The 17,015-nt window shown below is 35.4% G+C and overlaps 1 protein-coding gene across 19 annotated transcripts; it reads left to right on the top strand.

Annotated features, from left to right (window-relative positions):
- Positions 1 to 10,228: 10,228 nt before the first annotated feature.
- On the top strand, positions 10,229 to 14,421 carry LOC112750395 (cyclin-D3-1-like). 19 transcript variants are annotated; one of them, XR_011872063.1, is made up of 9 exons: positions 10,332 to 10,618; positions 10,784 to 10,837; positions 11,071 to 11,132; positions 11,454 to 11,577; positions 11,662 to 11,848; positions 11,935 to 12,014; positions 12,658 to 12,717; positions 13,906 to 14,066; positions 14,170 to 14,421. XR_011872063.1 is itself a non-coding variant. In XM_072216400.1 (8 exons), exons 2-5 carry the CDS (start codon positions 10,786 to 10,788, stop codon positions 11,988 to 11,990), a joined length of 357 nt encoding a protein of 118 aa, XP_072072501.1. In that variant the 5' UTR covers positions 10,319 to 10,618; positions 10,784 to 10,785; the 3' UTR covers positions 11,991 to 12,014; positions 12,658 to 12,717; positions 13,906 to 14,066; positions 14,170 to 14,421. The 19 variants fall into 19 exon arrangements, 7 of the variants coding, with proteins under 7 accessions (XP_072072497.1, XP_072072501.1, XP_072072502.1 ...); XR_011872070.1 differs by having other exon boundaries at positions 10,339 to 10,618; positions 13,968 to 14,066; XR_003175711.3 differs by lacking the exon at positions 10,784 to 10,837 and having other exon boundaries at positions 10,229 to 10,618.
- Positions 14,422 to 17,015: the final 2,594 nt, after the last annotated feature.

The following is a 17,015-nucleotide window of genomic DNA, read 5'->3' as shown; positions in this document are numbered from 1 at the left end:
CTTAGTTGGGTTAGCACTAAGAGTGAATAGTTAGGTATTAGCATAGCCAATGTCAAGTTAGGTTAGAACTTGAGTGTGAAAGGATTGGGTCAATCCTGTGGAATTGGTGTATGTAATACTGTTAACTATAGTGAAAATTCTTCCACTGTTGTGGAGGAGACTGGACGTAGGTTGCATAGCACAAGGCAACCGAACCAGGATACATGCTGGTATTAGCTTTTTTCTTCTCTGCTTTGTTCTGTTTTCTGACATTCATGAGACAAAAATAAATTGTCTTATAAATTTTCGCTGTTGAGTTCAAACAGAACCTGAATTGAAAGTTTGTTTAAAAGGGTAATAACAGCAACGTAAAAGGAAGGCATAGATTCAACCCCCCCGTCTCTAAGCCTACCACAACCTTCAATTGGTATCAAGAGCTAAGGTCTCAAGAATCAAGCTTAACCGCTTGGAGCAAAGATCCAATGGCGAACAACTTGGGCACAACCACAGTTGCCTACACCCTCACTAAAGGCCAGTCAAACAATCGGCCACCTTTCTTCAACGGGAAGAACTACTCCTACTGGAAAGAAAGGATAAGAATTTTCATCCAATCCATTGACTACAACATATGGAAGATTGTTGTAAGCGGTCCCAAGATCCCAACAAAAACAAGTGCTGATGGAGTGGTGACTCCAAAAGAAGAAGCTGAATGGAATGAAGATGACAAGAAGAAGATAGAGCTGAATGCTAAAGCAATCAACCTTCTTCACTGTGCTATCAGCTTTGAAGAGTACCGGAAGGTGTCTAGATGCAAGACAGCCAAAGAAATCTGGGAAAAACTCCAGGTTACACACAAAGGCACCAAACAAGTAAAAGAAACGAGGATTGATATGCTACGAAAAGAGTACGAGATGTTTAGTATGAAGGATGGAGAAAGCATTGATGAAGCGTTTGAGAGATTCTCAATCATAATCAACAACCTTGATGCTATGGGTACAAACTATGCAGAACAAACCTTGGTGAGAAAACTCCTTAGAAGCCTCACAAAAGAATGGGAAACCACTGCCACTGTCCTAACCGAAAGTAACAACCTAAGTCCCATAACCTATGATGAGCTGAGAGGAAAACTCCTTGCCTATGAAGCCACACACACAAATACAGACTCAAAGAAAAAGGGAATAGCCCTCAAGTCACAAATAGAACCAAAAGAGAGTGAGTCTAGTGATGGTATTTCAGATGACGAGCTTTTGTTTTTTGCTAGGAGATTTAGAAGGATGATGAAGAACAAGGGCAAATACAAGGGTTCAAGTTCAAAGGAACACAAGATCGACTTGAGCAAGGTGACGTGCCATCACTGCAAGGAGGCTGGACACTTCAAGCTAAACTGTCCAAAGCTCAAAAAGGAGGACAAAGGAAAGAAGGAAAGGAAGAGAGTACTCATGGCAGCTTGGGAGGATATTGAGAATGACTTAAATGAAGAAGAAGAATCTGAAAGAGATGACAAAGACTGCTTCATGGCTGGAAACAACAATCTTAATGAGGTAAACTATTATGATTTGACCATTGAGGACTTGCATGCTATTATTGATGATCTCACTTTAAACACATCAAAATTGCTTGATAAATACAATGAATGCAGATCTGAAAGAGATGTGTTAAGAGCTGAAAATGATTTTTTAAAAGAAAAGGTGAAGGAAACTGAATGTGCTTTGGACATCATTGAAGAAAACAGATTTCTAAAATCTGAACTTGAAAAATTAAAAGGAAAGCACATTGTGGATCATTCTCATGAGTTAATTGCTGAAAATAAAAGATTAAATGATATGATTAAAAGGCTGAATGGTGACTTAGCAAAATTTGCTCAAGGCTCTAGTAACTTGGACAAATTACTTGCAAGCCAAAGACCATTGTTTGAAAAATCTAGTTTAGGCTACATAGCCAAGGAAGATGCAGTTTCTAATATTTCCTCTATAAAGTTTGTGGCTTCTTCATCAAATACCAAAACCATACCAAACAAATCTGGTATTGAAAATGCTCAAACATTTGAAGAAAAATTTGATGAAGTATACACAAGTGAAACTGAACCTTCACCAAGAACTGAACCAAGTTCAAACCGGCCAGGTTTGGGTTACATTTCAAAAAATGAGGCTGTTTTCAGGAAACCACCATTTTACAACAAAACCTCATATTCGAAAGGTAAAAATGTTCAAAGAAATTCTGGTGAAAATGCTTTTGCAAAGAGGAACAACTTTAATAAAAATCAGTTTGTCAAAAGAAATGCATCTCCTCCAAAAACCAGAAAATTTCAACACTTTAATCATTTCAAGCAATATAACTCACCTCAATTTCAGCGACACACATCTGAAAATCATTGTGTCAATTGCAAGAAATTTGGTCACTCTTATGAACAATGTTTCATTGAAAAAAGAGTTGTTGGAAACAAAGTTTACAATGTTGTTTGTGATTTCAATGCACTTGGGCAACCAAGATGGATTAACTTCAAAGGATCCAAATCAATTTGGATACCTAAGGCTACTTGAAACTCTTCATGCAGATTTGCCTAGCATCCAAGAACAAAAAGGACATGTGGTACATGGATAGTGGATGTTCAAGGCACATGACTGGAAGGTCAACCTACTTCATCAAACTAAATAAGTACGATGGAGGTTTTGTGACCTTTGGAGATGATGGTAAAGGTAAAATCATTGCTGTTGGAAAAGTAGGTAATGAGCAATCTACTTTCATTGATGATGTACTTTTGGTATGTGGTTTAAAGCACAATCTTTTGAGTATAAGTCAGCTGTGTGATTTAGGATATTTAGTTGTTTTCAAAAGGCTTGAATGTTGTGTTGTTAATGAAAAGATAAATAAAGTGATGTTTGTTGCCAAGCGTTTCAATAATATGTATGGACTTACTCTTGATGAACTAAAGGATCAAAATGTAGCTTGTCTTCACTCTAAAGAATCTGAAAAGTGGTTATGGCACAAGAGATTGGGCCATGCAAGTATGTTTCAAATAAACAAACTTGTAAAGAAAGAATTAGTAAGAGGTCTTCCTTTGATAAAGTTTGACAAAGACATCACTTGTGATGCTTGCCAAATGGGAAAACAAACAAAAAGTTCTTTTAAACCAAAGGAAGACATCTCTACTAAAAGACCACTTGAGTTGCTACACATTGATTTATTTGGTCCAACAAGAACTCAAAGCCTAGGTGGTAAACATTATGGTTTAGTAATTGTGGATGACTACACTAGGTTTGGTTGGGTTTTATTTCTTGCACACAAAAATGAAGCATTTTCGGTCTTTGAACCTTTTTTCAAGAAAATTCAAAATGAAAAGGATTTGAAAATCTCTTCTATAAGAAGCGATCATAGAACTGAATTTGAAAATAATTTGTTTGAATCCTTTTGTGAGGAATTTGGAATATCTCACAACTTCTCTTGTCCAAGAACACCACAACAAAATGGTGTTGTGGAAAGAAGAAATAGAAGCATACAAGAGATGACAAGAGCTATGCTTTGTGAGAGTAATGTTCCAAAATTCCTTTGGGCTGAAGCGGTTAACACGGCTTGCCACATTTTGAATAGAACGATCATAAGAAAATTTTTGAAGAAAACCCCTTATGAAATTTGGAAAGGCTACCCACCAAACTTAGATTACTTACACATCTTTGGATGCAAATGTTTTGTCTTGAATAACAAGGAAAATTTGGGTAAATTTGATCCAAAGGCCTATGAGTGTTTGTTTGTAGGATATTCCACAACTAGTAAAGCATATAGGGTTTATCATCAAGATGCTAGGATTATTGAGGAGTCCATATATGTTACATTTTGTGATACTAACTTGGTACAAGGCATTTTGGAAGATTGTGATGCAGGAAATCAATCTCAAAAGGAAGATGAAGCTGCTCAAAATCTTGAAAAAGAAAATTCTGGACAAGTTGAACCAGAAACTGCTAATGCTGAAAATTCAAGAGACAATTCCATTTTGTCTCATGAATCTGAAGGAAATCCTGCAGCCAGCAGCGTTCAGAATCCCTTAGTGACTGAATCTTCCTCCAAGTCTACCAGACCTCGTGAATAGAGATTCTTGAAGAATTATCCTGAGGAATTTGTCATTGGGGACGTATCTCATGGAGTGCAAACAAGGTCTTCCACTAGAAAGGCAAATGAAGGATCAAACATTGCCCTTCTTTCACAAATAGAGCCTCAAAACGTCAAGGAAGCACTTAGTGACCCTTCTTGGGTTAAAGCTATGGAGGATGAGCTTCTTGAGTTTGAAAAGAACCAAGTATGGACTTTGGTTCCAAGGCCAAGTGGAAAGAAAGTGACTGGCACCAAGTGGATTTTTCGGAACAAGTTGGGAGAAGATGGTAGCATTACAAGAAACAAGGCAAGGCTAGTGGCACAAGGATATGACCAAGAAGAAGGAATAGACTTTGATGAATCCTTTGCCCCTGTTGCCCGAATGGAAGCCATAAGACTTCTCTTAGCTTATGCTGCATTTTGTGGTTTTAAATTATATCAAATAGATGTGAAATGTGCATTTTTGAATGGAGTAATAGATAGAGAAGTGTATGTGGAGCAGCCTCCTGGTTTTGAAAATAAAGAGCATTTTGATCATGTTTTCAAATTATCTAAAGCTCTCTATGGTTTAAGACAAGCTCCTAGAGTTTGGTATGAGAGACTTAGCTCTTTTCTTTTGAAAAATGGTTTTCAAAGAGGCACCACTGACACAACTCTATTTATTAAGAACTCTAATGATTCTTTTATTCTAGTCCAAATATATGTTGATGACATTATTTTTGGATCAGCCAATGAATCCCTTTGTTCTGAATTTGAAAAATTCATGACAAGTGAATTTGACATGAGTATGATGGGTGAACTTAATTTCTTCCTTGGGATGCAAATTAAACAAACTAAAAAAGGTATTTTCATTCATCAAGAAAAGTATGCCAAGGAATTAGTTAAGAAATTTGGTATAGATAATGCCAAACCCATGGGAACTCCCATGCATCCTAGTTCTAAATTAGATAAGGGAGAAACTGAGAAAGATATTGATGAGACTAGGTATAGAGGAATGATTGGTTCTCTTATATACTTAACTTCCTCTAGACCCGACATTGTGCAAAGTGTTGGATTGTGTTCTAGGTTCCAATCCAAACCTAAAGAGTCACATCCTTCTGTAGTTAAAAGGATCATTAGATATGTTCATGGCACATCCAATTTTGGTCTATGGTATCCTAAGATTGATGATTTTTCTGTAGTTGGTTATTGTGATGCAGATTTTGCTGGTGATAGAGTTGATAGAAGGAGTACTTCAGGCATATGTTGCTTCTTTGGAAAGTCCTTAAATGTATGGTCAAGTAAGAAGCAACCAACAGTGGCCTTATCCACTGCAGAGGCTGAGTATATAGCTGCTTCTTGTTGTTGTTCTCAGCTTTTATGGTTAAAAACACAGCTTGCTGATTACAAATTAAATGCTGAAAATATTCCCTTGATGTGTGATAATATGAGTGCCATTAATATTTCTAAAAATCATGTTTTGCACTCTAGAACTAAGCATATTGAAGTAAAATTTCACTCAATAAGAGAACATGTCCAAAAGGGAGATATTTGCATTCAATTTGTTAAATCAGAGGAGCAATTAGCAGATATTTTTACAAAACCTTAGCTGAGGATAGATTCTGCATGCTTAGGGATAGTCTAGGAATTCTGAGTTATGATTCTTTGTTTAAAAAATGCTGATGTATTTGCTGGAGCTTTTTGTCTCATAAACAGGCATGAGACAATTCTGGGCAGGTGATGAACGTTTCCCTCAAGTCAGCGTGTTCTGGGCTTGTTTCAAGTGAAACTCAATCTGGGCCAACTTCAAAATTCAGATCAAGAGTGGTCCAAATGTGTTTCATTAAATCCATATCACCTCAAGGCCCAAATATGAATGTTACAATTCTTTGCTAAAAAATTTTTTTTGGTTGGCCTGTATGTTTAATTTTGTTTAAGGGTTCTTTTAATATTTTTGTCCAAAAAGATTTTCAGTTTGATTTATTTTTAATTTTAAGGATTTCAAAAATTTAAAATTTAAAATTTCTTTTTTTAAAAATCAAATCAAATATTTCTTTTATGAGGTCATGTCTTTTCAAGTCTTTTCAAATGGTGATGCAGTTGCATGATTTTGGAAATCCACTTTTGGGTACGGTTATCAACACTCCCTCTCTCCCCTCCATAACTTCTCCTCACACTCTTCGGTTTCTTCCCACTCACTTACTGCTTCTCTTCCCTCAAAAGACTGAAACTAACCAAATGAGGAAGAAAACCATTGCTAAAAGGCCTCCTCGTGAAAAAGTTTACAAACTTCCCTCAAAACCTTCCACTCGCTCCCAAGACCGGACCTTTACTCCATCTCCTTCTCCACCTACCTCTCCTCCTCGCTCTGTTCCCATGGCGCGAACCAAAACCACTCCAAGGTACCCTGCTCCTGCCAAGCCGACGCCACCACCTAAGACGACGCCCTCCAAACCAAGCTCTTCGAAACCTGGCTCATCCAAGGGGAAGCGTCCTGCTATTGAAGAACCTGTTCCTGAGACAGCAAACCCTAAGTCAAGGTCTGTACCTGTTCGATCACAAAAAGGTAACCCTCATCGCCCTCTCAAATCTGTTAGAGAACCAGACATTGATCCTTTTGCTCGCAAATCACACTACATGACATCTCACTCAGACTTTAACCCCATCGTTTCAAATCTGCCATGAACCACGATTTTTATGAGGGAGTTATTCAGTATCGTACTCTATGTCCATCTTTTCTGGCTGATTTACCTGATTTGAAAAAAAAGGCTTTCCTTTTGTTGAAAATTTGGAGTTTTTAGACTGGAATCACCTTTTCAAAATAAAAAAACCTGTAAATCCTCAGTTAGTCAAAGAATTTTATGCAAACATGACTTACCATGAAGGAAGTGTGCATTCTTATGTTAAGGGCAGAGACATTATCTTGAATAATAAAACTATCAGTGACTCCTTGAAGTACACTGATATTGGGCCGTGTGCTTATACATCTGTAAAGTGGGATGATGGAGTTGGTATCTCTTACCATGATGCTTTGGCTCACATTTGTGAACATGTTTCCTTAATTGATGGCATCACACCCACTCACAAAGCCCTAGGATATGAACGTGCTCAGTTGCACCGAATTGTTAATCACATCTTGATTCCTCAAAGTGGTTCATATCAAAGGGTCTCTTACACGGACACACTTGTTTTGTATGCCCTAATCACTAAAACAGAAATCTCTTTTGCCTATTTGATGGCTAGATACATGTTTGATTCTGTTAGAAGTGTGAAAGATAAAGCACTACCTTATGGCATGTTTTTAACTTGCATATTTGAGATTTTTGGTGTTGATCTGTCAAATGAGACTTATGAAAACAGACATTCATACCTAAAAGGGGGTGGTTCAGTGAAATAGCAAAAAGGACCAACTAGATCTGAGAGAGTGGTTCTAGATGATGATGATGAAGAGTTCATTCCAGATGACTCCCCTCCTCCCTCCACCGAGGGTACTTCCATCTCCACTGGAAAGAAATCTGCTCTGCTGAATGTGGTCAAGGATGTCGCTCAAGAGTTTGTTTCCCAATTAAATCACATAATTGCCATGAGCAAGGAACACAGGAAGCTAGCTAGCAAGCATGAGAACTTTCTGAGAAAACCAAGGGACAGGGTGGCTGTGCTCATGACCTTCATTGATAACCTTCACAATGATGAAGACATTGCCACTGATGTTGAAGAGGAAGCTGCTTCGGAGGGGAATGGTTTTGATGCCTAGGATTTGTCTCATAAAAACTGCTGCTGTTGCTCATTTTTTGTCTCATAAACTCTGTTTTATTTTGCTACTGTTTGCACTACTTTTGATGTCTTGGATAACTATAATAACTTTGAATACTAATGCACTTATGGTAGTTTAGTCAGTATTTTGGACTGTGCACTAACCTTTCTTGTAGGGTTTATAGTGATGTTTTTGTTGTTCATGCTTCTTGTCCACCCTTGATGACAAAAGGGGGAGTAAAAGCAATAGGATGATTGATGTTTTTACTAGCATTTTTCTGTTTGCTGCATTAATACTTGATTTCACTTGCTGATGATATTAATGTTGGGCTGATTATATAGTGCTGTTTGTTTGATATCCCTTAGCCAAGATAATTGTGTATAGCTCCCAAATTGTGTTATCTTTAAGTACAATGTAAAACAGGAATAAAGAAGAAAGCATAAATCCAGGGAGAGCTAATCTTGAAAAGGAAAGGGGGAGCAACACTAAAGCAAGAAACATCAAAGGAAAGTTTTCTAACTTTATCAAAATTTTAATTCCTTTGATCATTGCTTGATTATGTTTGTCATCAAGGGGGAGATTGTTGAGTTAAGAAATTAATTAATAGAATTGATGATGACAAATATTTTATTAGTGGACTAATCACCCAATTAGTTTTGATTATTTTTGATAAGTAATGCAGGCTAAAAACAAGTGTTGCAGCAGCCCAACATTAAACAAAAGAAATATGCTAATGGGCTGAATGGTAAGTGAAAATAAAGACAAGCCCAAGTCATTCATCTCAAGCAAAATTCTTCAAAGAAGCAAGGCAAGGCACCAACGTGCTGAACTTGAGAAGAACCCGATCCAAGCCCGAATTGATTTTCAATTCCCTCCATCTTGCCTTACCAGAAGCAACGTTCCTCTCCTCTCTAATCAAGTCAAATCAAAGCTTCAGAAAAGTAAGAAAGAGAAAGAGAGAAAAAGCTTCTTCCCTAAGCTAGTAACCAAAGAAGCAAGAGAGAGAAAGTTTAAGCTTGAAACACAGAAGCTAAAACAGAAAATCCAAACCAAATCAAGCTTAAGTTAAAGGTAATCCATCTCATCTTGCATGCATAAGATCTTCTTCTCTTCTTCCCAACTCTCTGCTCTATCCAAAAATGGCATTCAAGGGAAAGTTGGTCTCTACCCTATTCTGCTTCACATCTACGGTCACAAGTGATACTTGGGGACCAAGTAGTTTCTCAATGGCTAAGATCAAGTTGACCATGAGAAGATTTCTATGGTTACTGCTTTGTGGCTTTCGGCCAAGATGAAGGAGTCAGAAGCAAAGTTTCTACTCTAAGGTTTAACGTGAAAAAGTGAATCTGTGGGTTGGTGAAGCTCAAAGCTCAAGGTGTTGACCTTGGAAGAAGAACCCAGCAACATGAAAGGAGATAAATGAAGCTTGCTGTTCATTCAGAAGGCAAGGAGAGAAAACCAGAGTGTGAGAACAGTGTTCTGTTAAGAAGTTCCTCTACTTGGATAATGCTTTCTTTCAAAGAAGCATTCGACCAATACTGAAGAACTCAATCTGAGGTTTGCGAATCTGGTTTTGCACATAGCAAAGAGGCTGCTGATGAAGTCAATCTCCTTCATGTTTTACTGATTGTAATGTGCTTTTCTAAGTTTATATTTCTGTAATTTCTTGTGAGAAAAGGCATTGTGAGAAAGATTATGAAAAAGCCATGAGTGGAAAAAGGCTGAGAGAAACACTTGAGAGAGAAGCCTAGAGTTTATTTCAGATTTCTTTAGGTATGTCTATGTCTTGTATCTTATACCTGTGAGGTATCCCTTTCTTAGTTGGGTTAGCACTAAGAGTGAATAGTTAGGTATTAGCATAGCCAATGTTAAGTTAGGTTAGAACTTGAGTGTGAAAGGATTGGGTCAATCCTGTGTAATTGGTGTATGTAATACTGTTAACTATAGTGAAAATTCTTCCACTGTTGTGGAGGAGACTGGACGTAGGTTGCATAGCACAAGGCAACCGAACCAGGATACATGCTGGTGTTAGCTTTTTTCTTCTCTGCTGTGTTCTGTTTTCTGACATTCATGAGACAAAAATAAATTGTCTCATAAATTTCCGCTGCTGAGTTCAAACAGAACCTGAATTGAAAGTTTGTTTAAAAGGGTAATTGAAAGTTTGTTTAAGCCTACCACAACCTTCAGATGACAAATGTCACAAGCCTCATCATGATGCATAGAGATAAAAGGAAATTGTTTATGTAAATGATTAAGTCTTTGCCCAGAAAGGTGTCCTAAACGAAAATGCCATATATTAGAAGGTGTAATGGGTGGAGATTGGATGGAATTTATGGAGTGTCACTACAAAAAAATAGTTTAAAATGGCATTTATATTATGGTGGTTCTAAAAAACTGCCATAATATTCAGATATTATGGCATTTTATGTTGCTGCCATAATTAATTTGCATAAAATGGAAATTTTGAAGGATTTGGGCGGGTTTAACCGCCATTATCTGTGCTCATTGTTTAAAATAATCCAAACTCTCATTCAACCTAAAATTACACACCGAAACAAAAATGACGCAGCCACTGTGTTAGAGGAAGGACGAAAATGACGTTGTCACTGCGATATGCTCCGGCGACGATTTGCTCCAGCGCTGATCTTCTCAGCGGCGTTCTCCTCCGACTAGAATCTCCTCTCCATCGAGATTCTGTTTTGTGAATCGAAACTCTCTCCCTATCTCCGTTAGTGACGATCTCTCCAGTGATGATCTCCTATGGTGATGTTCTCCTCCGGCGGCGCATTCTCCTCCTCCGTCAAGATTTTCTCCAGATCTGTGAGCTTCTTCTCCTTTTTCGAGCTTATGCTCTGCTAGCTTCTCCTCATGCATTAACGTGCCTTCTCCTCCTCGATCTATTTCTCAGTTTGCGTTCTAACTTCTCGCTTCTAGATCTGTAACTAAATTTACATCCTCTTGTTCTAATTACTTCAATGATTGCAGGAATGATGCATAGGACAGATCAATGGCTGCGTGAATTTGATTCACAAACATTTAGTAATAATGCACTGATTGCACTCTATGTGTTTGTTATTTTGCTTCTTAGAAATTACTTCTGTTAGTACTATATTTGGCTGTATCTCCCTGTTTAAGGCTTGGAGTTTGTTCTTCGTTGCAATTGAGTTTCAAAGATTTTGTGATTTAACTTGAATTCTGCTTGTTTAAATCTGGATAAGTTATTGGTTGCTTGAATTAATGAATTCTTTCTATGTTTCGATTATTGATCGCAGTTGGTGCTTCTTGGAAGAAGGATCAAACATTGTTAACACTGCTGTTCGCCAAGGTTGCCTGGGTAAATACTTAACTTTCTATTTGCCAGTGTATGTCTAGTTAAGTTTTAATTCTCATGTTAAACAAGTATTCATTAATATTGCTACTTCATATGATAAGGAACACATAGATTCTTTGTATTGCTCAGAACCACATTATTTTGATGATGAGGAACATGATCATGTGTTTTTAGAATAAGACATGTTGTGTGATGATTCAGAGTTGAAAACTCTTGTATCAAAAGAGCAAGAACAAGAGAAGAATGGAAGAAGCAGCAGCCATGGTTGAAAACTTTCTCATTCTCTACTCTCATAGCTTCTCTTGCTATTAACTACCTTCACAGATTCCTTTTCACCTTCACCGTGAAGAAGAAGCAGCCATGGTTAACTCATCTTGCTGCAGTTGCTTGCATCTCTCTTGCTGCTAAAATGGAAGAGACACAAGTTCCACTTCCTCTTGATTTACAAGTATGATTAATTCTATATATAAAGTAATAATAATAATAATACATTTTATTAATAATGAAATTTGATTTATGAAAATATGTGTAGGTGGAGGACAAAAAACATGTGTTTAAGGCAAAAACAATAAAGAAAATGGAGATTTTGGTACTTTCAACTCTTGAGTGGAAGATGAATCCACCAACACCTCTCTCTTTCATTGATTATATCACAAGAAGACTTAAATGTTTTCAATTCCTCAACACATGTCAATCTCTTCTTCTTTCTCTCTTACCAGGTAATAACTAATCTCTTTCTTTCCAATACGCTAGTCTTTAACTAATCCTTCAATTGTATGTTGTTTCTCTTTCCTCTTAACCACAGGACCTCACAATATTCAGGGTATTGGGGCTGGTTTTGTGCCCAGGAATTTGAACTAAGATATACTTGATGAAGTTATAGAGGTCTGTTGTTTTGCTTTCCCATCTTCTTTCTCCTCTCTTCCTTTTTTTTATAAAAAAAATAATAAACATAAAAATTTTTGGAGTTATAATTCAATATGTCCTGTTTAGTATTCTCCATAATTCGGTTAAATAAAATTAATTAATTAATTCTTTTATCAAGACATGGTAGTTGCATGACTTTGTAATGAGTCATTATGCTTCATTCTTTAGTACAGGGTTCTTTCTTTAGTACAGGTTCCTTTCTGCATCCATATCTAATTACCATGTCCTTGTTGGGTTAATCATTTGCTATCAAATTGGGTGGATGCTATATTCTGTTTAGAACTAGATCAGTAAATTTGGGAACATGCTAGGGTATTGATGGAATGATTGAACAGTGTTTCTAAAAATCCTAGAATCATGTTTTAAAAGTTTGAAACACAAGAAGTTTGAAGGCTCTTCTCTCTGTTCTCCAAATCTTATTGAATATGTAACTGACTGATGAATCCCCTGCTCTCCATATTTATATTCAACTAAGCATCATATTATATCTATCCTGTCATTTTTTAATTTAGATGATGTGTTAGCAACTTTCAGCTTTGATGGGGAATGAAAATGTCATTTCTGTTCTATAATTGATTCCTATCCCATGTGAATATGGCAGGTATCGAGTGATGAAGCTGTTGAAACTGCAAAGCAATTAGCACTCTAAGAAGGCTTACTGGTTAGTATCACGTGTCATCTTCTAACTGTTTCTGTCATTTTAGTTGCAAAGTAATAATATATGCCATTTTCATCTTACCCTAATTGGGGGTGGGAAATAAAGTGTTCCCCCTTTCTTACTTGATCCCTTTTGGTTGTTGGAGAGCCACTAAAATTGAATTGAAAGATGAAATGATGGAACTAACCAACAATAAAAAGCAATAATAATAATCCCCTTCAATTCATTCAAACATTTATCCTTTAATAATTTGTTTCTATATGCACGTGTATGTGGCTTCATGGAATGACAGAATGAGTAATACTAAGAAATTAATTTTTTTTCAGTTAATATGACTATCCCAGCATGAACAATATTAGATGCATGAGTGTGTTTTTTTCTTTAACTTGGCTACCCCAGGATGAACATTGGCCTCTTGATAAAGCATCCATATATTGTAAATTCTATGTCATCACAGGCTCATGTACACTAAAACTGATATAATAAGCTTTGAGTTCTCAGTTTTAATAATAGCTACATAAATATTTTCTTTCCTCTTCACGAGGAAGTCCAATAAAATTAAGATACAAATATTAAATATGAGATAAAAAAAATTTATTTCAATATTTTCTTTTAAAATTTCCAAATAAAATACCTTGCGCTATATATAGTTCAGTCTTGATGCTAGTTTGAGTAGCAGAATAAGAGATCCTTTGTATAATGAGACATTGATGGCCTCATTTCATGTGATGGATGAAAGGAAAATATTACTAGGAAACTAGAAAGTTCAAAGTATTCCAAACTATTGATAGTGGCTATATATAGATGATTTTTTATTTTAATTTTCTTTCTGTTCATTATAATCATTTTTTTTATTTCTAAGTTCAGTAACTTATATATACACTATTTTTTTCTCTCAAGTGATTAGTTAGCTGTTTTAACCTTTGTTTCTTCTTGAAAGTATAGTTTGCTTCTCCAGTGCTGTTTGTTTGATTGTAATTCTAATGCGCTTGTTTGGGTAATCTCTATGTGATGTACGATTCTGTCTTTCAATTGTTGTACTCTATTAAGATTGAGGGAATTGAATTATTCTTTATGATTCATGATATGGTTGTGGTTGGTTTTGTTGGAGCCTGCTCTTAGTTTCTCACGTTCTGTACATGATAATGCTCTTTTTTCTGATGTTAAAATGATGAATTAACCCTACTGCAGGCATTGAATTTAAATATCAAATGATTTTATGGCTTTAGCATCATTCACTTCAAATTTTGAAGGTGCTCTGGGGAAGATTATTGTGAAATTTGATGATTTGAAAGAACTAGTTTACTGTGATATTCCCAGAAAACAGAGGATTTATTGTGCAAATAGTTAGTGTATGTGAATTTTCTTTTTTGATTGAATAATTTCAGATTAATAGTTTCAGATTCAGTTTTCTAACTTTTTTTTATTGTGCTCATAATTATATTTTTGTTGTAGGGATTGGATCAAGAGAGTGAAATTCCATCACCAAGAGAGTTAGAAAGTAGGTCTTCTAGCGAGCAACAAAGAAGTATGATCTTGCATGACAAAGATTTTATGTATTAAGGATTATATATATGTTAAGACAAACTATTGAAAAATATTATCTTTGATACTTTGTTTTTGGATTATGATTTTTTATTTTCGGAGACCATGTATGAGTTAAAAATCTTGTTATGATGTTTGATTTAAGGTTATGCCTTTTGGTTATTATGAGATTTTAAAATTTGAGTTCTAAAAATGTCACTTTAAATAGGTAGTTTCAATCTCATTTTAAAAAGTATAAAATTGCAATTAGGTAAAAATGACGGCTAAAAACGCCATTTTAAACAAAAATGGTGCCATTATATCATGGTAAAAACGGCAGTTAAAAAATGCCATTTTAAACGAAAAGGATGCTATTAAACCCTGGTAAAAATGGCGTTTAGAAATGCCATTTTAAACGAAAATGATGCCATTAAATACAGGTAAAAACGGCGGTTATAAACACCATTTTTAATGAGAAGGATGCCATTAAACCCAGGTAAAAACAGCGGTTAGAAACGCCATTTTAAACGAGAAGATGCCATTAAACCCAGGTAAAAACGGCGGTTAGAAACGCCATTTTAAACGAGGAGGATGCCATTAAATCCAGGTAAAAACGGCGGTTACAAACCGCCATTTTAACCGCCAAAAAACCGCCGTATTATCCACTGGTTATTACGGCGGTTTTCAGAAAACCGCCGTAATAACCAGAATGGCGTCCAGAATTCCGGCGTTTCTTGGGAGCGCCATTTTCGGTAATAATGGCGGTTGTAACCGCCGTAATTACCTTAAAAAACCGCCATTTTAACCCTTTTTTTTGAAGTGTGTGTAGTGGATGAATTTTTACTGAAATTGAGTTCAAAGACATATAATCCCTCTCTCATTCTGGCCAAGTCAATCGTCCCCAAATTGTTGCTCTGTAGAGTGCAAGAAGAAGATGAAAAAGTGAGTTCACATATGAGTGCTGAAGTAATTTTTGAAACAGAGATAATATTAAAGTTGAAATGAGGTAAATAAAGAACATCACGAAGAACCAAGGATGGTGAAAATTGAACGATGCCTTTATAAGAAACAGTAGTTCGAGAACCATTTGGTAAATGAACAATAATAAGAGAAATTTGTGTGTAAGAAATAAACCATGACAAATTTAATGTAATGTGATCTGTGGCACCAGAATCAATGATCCAAGTATTCAAGAATGAATCTCGATTTGAAGAATTGTTAACAGTAGAAAAGGTATTGAAATAACAAAGATAACGAGTAGTTGGACTTGGCAAAAGCTCAAGTTGATTTGAAGGACGAGCTTCTTCATTGAAAGGAAGTGCCATGAATGAAAAGTGTTGGGCTGACGAAAGGTCCAAAAGAGGCTCCGAATGAAGTTGCTGGTGTGCCTTTTCTCCTTGATCCATGGATGTCAGCAGAGCTCAAGAGGAGCTCTGATACCATAATAAAATTGTGAAAGAATAGAAAAATAAAAGAATTGTGAAAGAAAAAGATGAAGAAATTCAATTGATTGTTGATTGATTGAATTGTAAACTATGAAGGTAAAACTAAGTATATATAGAGTATTGGCTTATGAAAGATAAAAGTAGATAAAGATAATATAGAGATAAAGATAAAGATAACTATAAGATAAGATAAAGACTAAATTATAATTTAATTTGTGTATTCTGTTGGGCTAAATTTGTGAGCCGTGAGACATTTTTATTGTTGTCATGAGCTAAGGTAAAAGAGTGGTTTAATATTACCCAATTAGATTAAAGACTAATTTATCGTAATATTAAGCTCTATTTAAAGATTTGTCATTAGCTAGATTCGTGGCCTGATTTTAAAGAGGCAAATGTAATTTTCTTCTCTACCAGCATAAAGAAAAGTTATAGTGACCAGTAGAAGCGTTTAAAATTAATTTTTTGACTTTTTCAAATGCTAATTTAAATCTAAATCTGACCAGAGCATATGGCTCACTGGTTAGTAGGTAAAAGAATGTTAATAAATAAATATGACACGTTGCCCGATGTCGTATTGCTTGAGGAGTTTATACATGAAGTTAGATTTTTTAAAATAAAAAGATTAATAAAAATAAAAAATTAATCACTATTAAATTTATAATTTTATAATATATAAATTTTGGTATTTTAATTTAAAAACGATTAATTTCTTACTTTATCATTTTACAAATGTTTTCATGACCCTTTATACATACATGTAAAATAGGTGGGTGGTACGGTGTGTGGGCATCATGCCAAAATTATTTATTGCGTCATTGTCCGAGTTCGTTTGATTTACTTCAAACACGTATTTTTTCCCCTTTTTTTGTATTTACTCAAGACTTATGAATAAATCACATTGAACGTTCTATGACACATACTTTGTGTAATAGTTAAACAATTAGATACAAGCATAAGAATTCACAGCTTTATAATTTTTTAGTTCTCATTGACCTAAAAAGTTTACTCCTAGTGGTTCGGAAGAAAAGCTTTTGATATTATTTAATGCTTGAAGCTAGACTACTAAAAGAATATTCACCTAGAATATAACGCAAAACTTTATGAAAGAACAAAACAGAATAATACATAATTTTTTAAAGTTAAAATAATTTTCTAGTTTAAGATCAAAGCCCAGTCTAACACTCAGCAATTACTCAAAGACAAGTCTAAGCGATACGAGGAACAAAAGAAAAATGTCTAGGCGATATACTGGTGTCTGTACAAAAAAATATTATATTTGTAACAAAAGTTTTATATCAAAATTTAAATTTCTTATAAATTGTAGTGCTTTTT

The sequence above is a fragment of the Arachis hypogaea genome, chromosome 15 (genome assembly GCF_003086295.3).
Source record: "Arachis hypogaea cultivar Tifrunner chromosome 15, arahy.Tifrunner.gnm2.J5K5, whole genome shotgun sequence".
NCBI classification, from domain to species: domain Eukaryota; kingdom Viridiplantae; phylum Streptophyta; class Magnoliopsida; order Fabales; family Fabaceae; genus Arachis; species Arachis hypogaea.
This window is presented reverse-complemented; position numbering and strand designations above follow the sequence as displayed.